We start from the raw sequence: 1,586 nt of genomic DNA on the forward strand, positions 1-1,586 counted from the left end.
TACTGTGAGATAATATAAATGCACCTAATTGAGTGGGTGTTAATCTAGTATAATCCTTTGGAGGAACAAATTCTTTTTCTTCTTCATTCATCTCAACTATATATTGACTATCATTTACTTTTTCATAGCTTNTGATGTGTGAATCGAAGTTGGCTTTAAAAGTCGCTTCACTCCATAGATGTCTCGATGTATTTATATCCTTCGGAATAGATTTACCGTATAAGGAATTACCTAATAATTTCATGCAATTACTAGCAACCATATCTCCTTCTTTTTTGTATTTATTCCTTAATTCCTTCAAAATTAAAATATAATCTCTGTATGGTGGAGTTTTAAAATTTTCTTCGTATACTATACCATCTAATATTCTAATAATTTTACCACCGGATTTCACTATTTCTTGAATATCAACTGATGTTAAAACGTCGTGACAGAAACCATTTCTGAACCTGATTTTAGTGCCAGTTTCCTTCTGACCTATTCTATTCGTAAAAGTTATTTTATCTTTAGCTGGTATGGGTTGAAAGAACATTTTTTGGGGATATTCAAACCAAACTTTTAAAATAGCAGTTCCAGGTCTGAATTTTTGTTTATTGAAGAGTTTTACAAATTCTTTTTCGGATGTTTTATCAATTACTTTTTTCTAATCATTTTTTAATCTATGATACCTTTCTCGGGGAGTCTATTTAATATACAATTTACTTCATTATATTGTCTGTCTGAACGATGACCTTCTTTCATGGCTGCTAATATTATTTCTAATCTATTAAGCAATTCTTCATTATTATCGGATAAAAACGTTATACCTTGTCCACTTTTTTCTCTAGCTATCTCCTCTTTCAATTCGTCTATTTGTTGTGTGATTGAAGTATCATCTACTTCGTTTATTTCTTGTATGATTGAATAGTCTTCAGCATATTCATCATCTTGATTAATAGCTTTTATATATAGATCAACTTTTTTTAATCTTCTTGTTTCGGGACCCGTCTTTCGTATCATATATAGAAATTCTGAGTATTCTACTATCCTCGTAATCGGCAATATCAACATCCCCACCATTCATTAAATCTATTAATTCCTTCTGTTAATGTAAATATAAAGTCGTTTGTATCGATTTTGAATATTGGTGAATTTCCACTAAATCGTATTCTAAATCCATTAAACAATAACCCTTCATTATCAACAATTGGTGTAATACTCTTTGGTAAATCTGGGTTTGGATTTGAAAAATAATGTTTTATATAATCTAATGTCCTAATTATAAAACCACCATATTCAATCGGTTTTGGGGATCTTTATGGGATAAAGCTTCTATGGGAGGCGCGGGTCTCTTTTTGATATCTTCTTGACTTTTTAATATTGGTTGAAATAGAGTTTGTAGATTTTCAGTTAATCCAAGTTGTTGTAATCTGCTATTTTCAACTTGGGTCTTTATTTTATTCTTAGCTTTGATATACTGTCTGTTTCTTTTTATAAGATTATTCCAATCACCCATTTTAAAGAAATGAAATTAACAGTATATCTGTCATAACTCTTTCACCCGCAGGTTTTCTAGTATTAACGAATATATATCCATGATCATCTGG

The 1,586-nt window shown here is 30.0% G+C and overlaps 1 protein-coding gene across 1 annotated transcript; it reads right to left on the reverse strand.

The window, feature by feature from the left end:
* Positions 1-654: 654 nt before the first annotated feature.
* Positions 655-1,050, reverse strand: LOTGIDRAFT_176561 (hypothetical protein; the record flags this gene model as incomplete). Its single annotated transcript, XM_009054357.1, has 1 exon — positions 655-1,050. The coding sequence occupies one exon, from the start codon at positions 1,048-1,050 to the stop codon at positions 655-657; it is 396 nt and encodes a 131-aa protein (XP_009052605.1).
* Positions 1,051-1,586: the final 536 nt, after the last annotated feature.

This window comes from Lottia gigantea, assembly GCF_000327385.1.
Source record: "Lottia gigantea unplaced genomic scaffold LOTGIsca_2135, whole genome shotgun sequence".
Classification (NCBI taxonomy): Eukaryota; Metazoa; Mollusca; class Gastropoda; family Lottiidae; genus Lottia; species Lottia gigantea.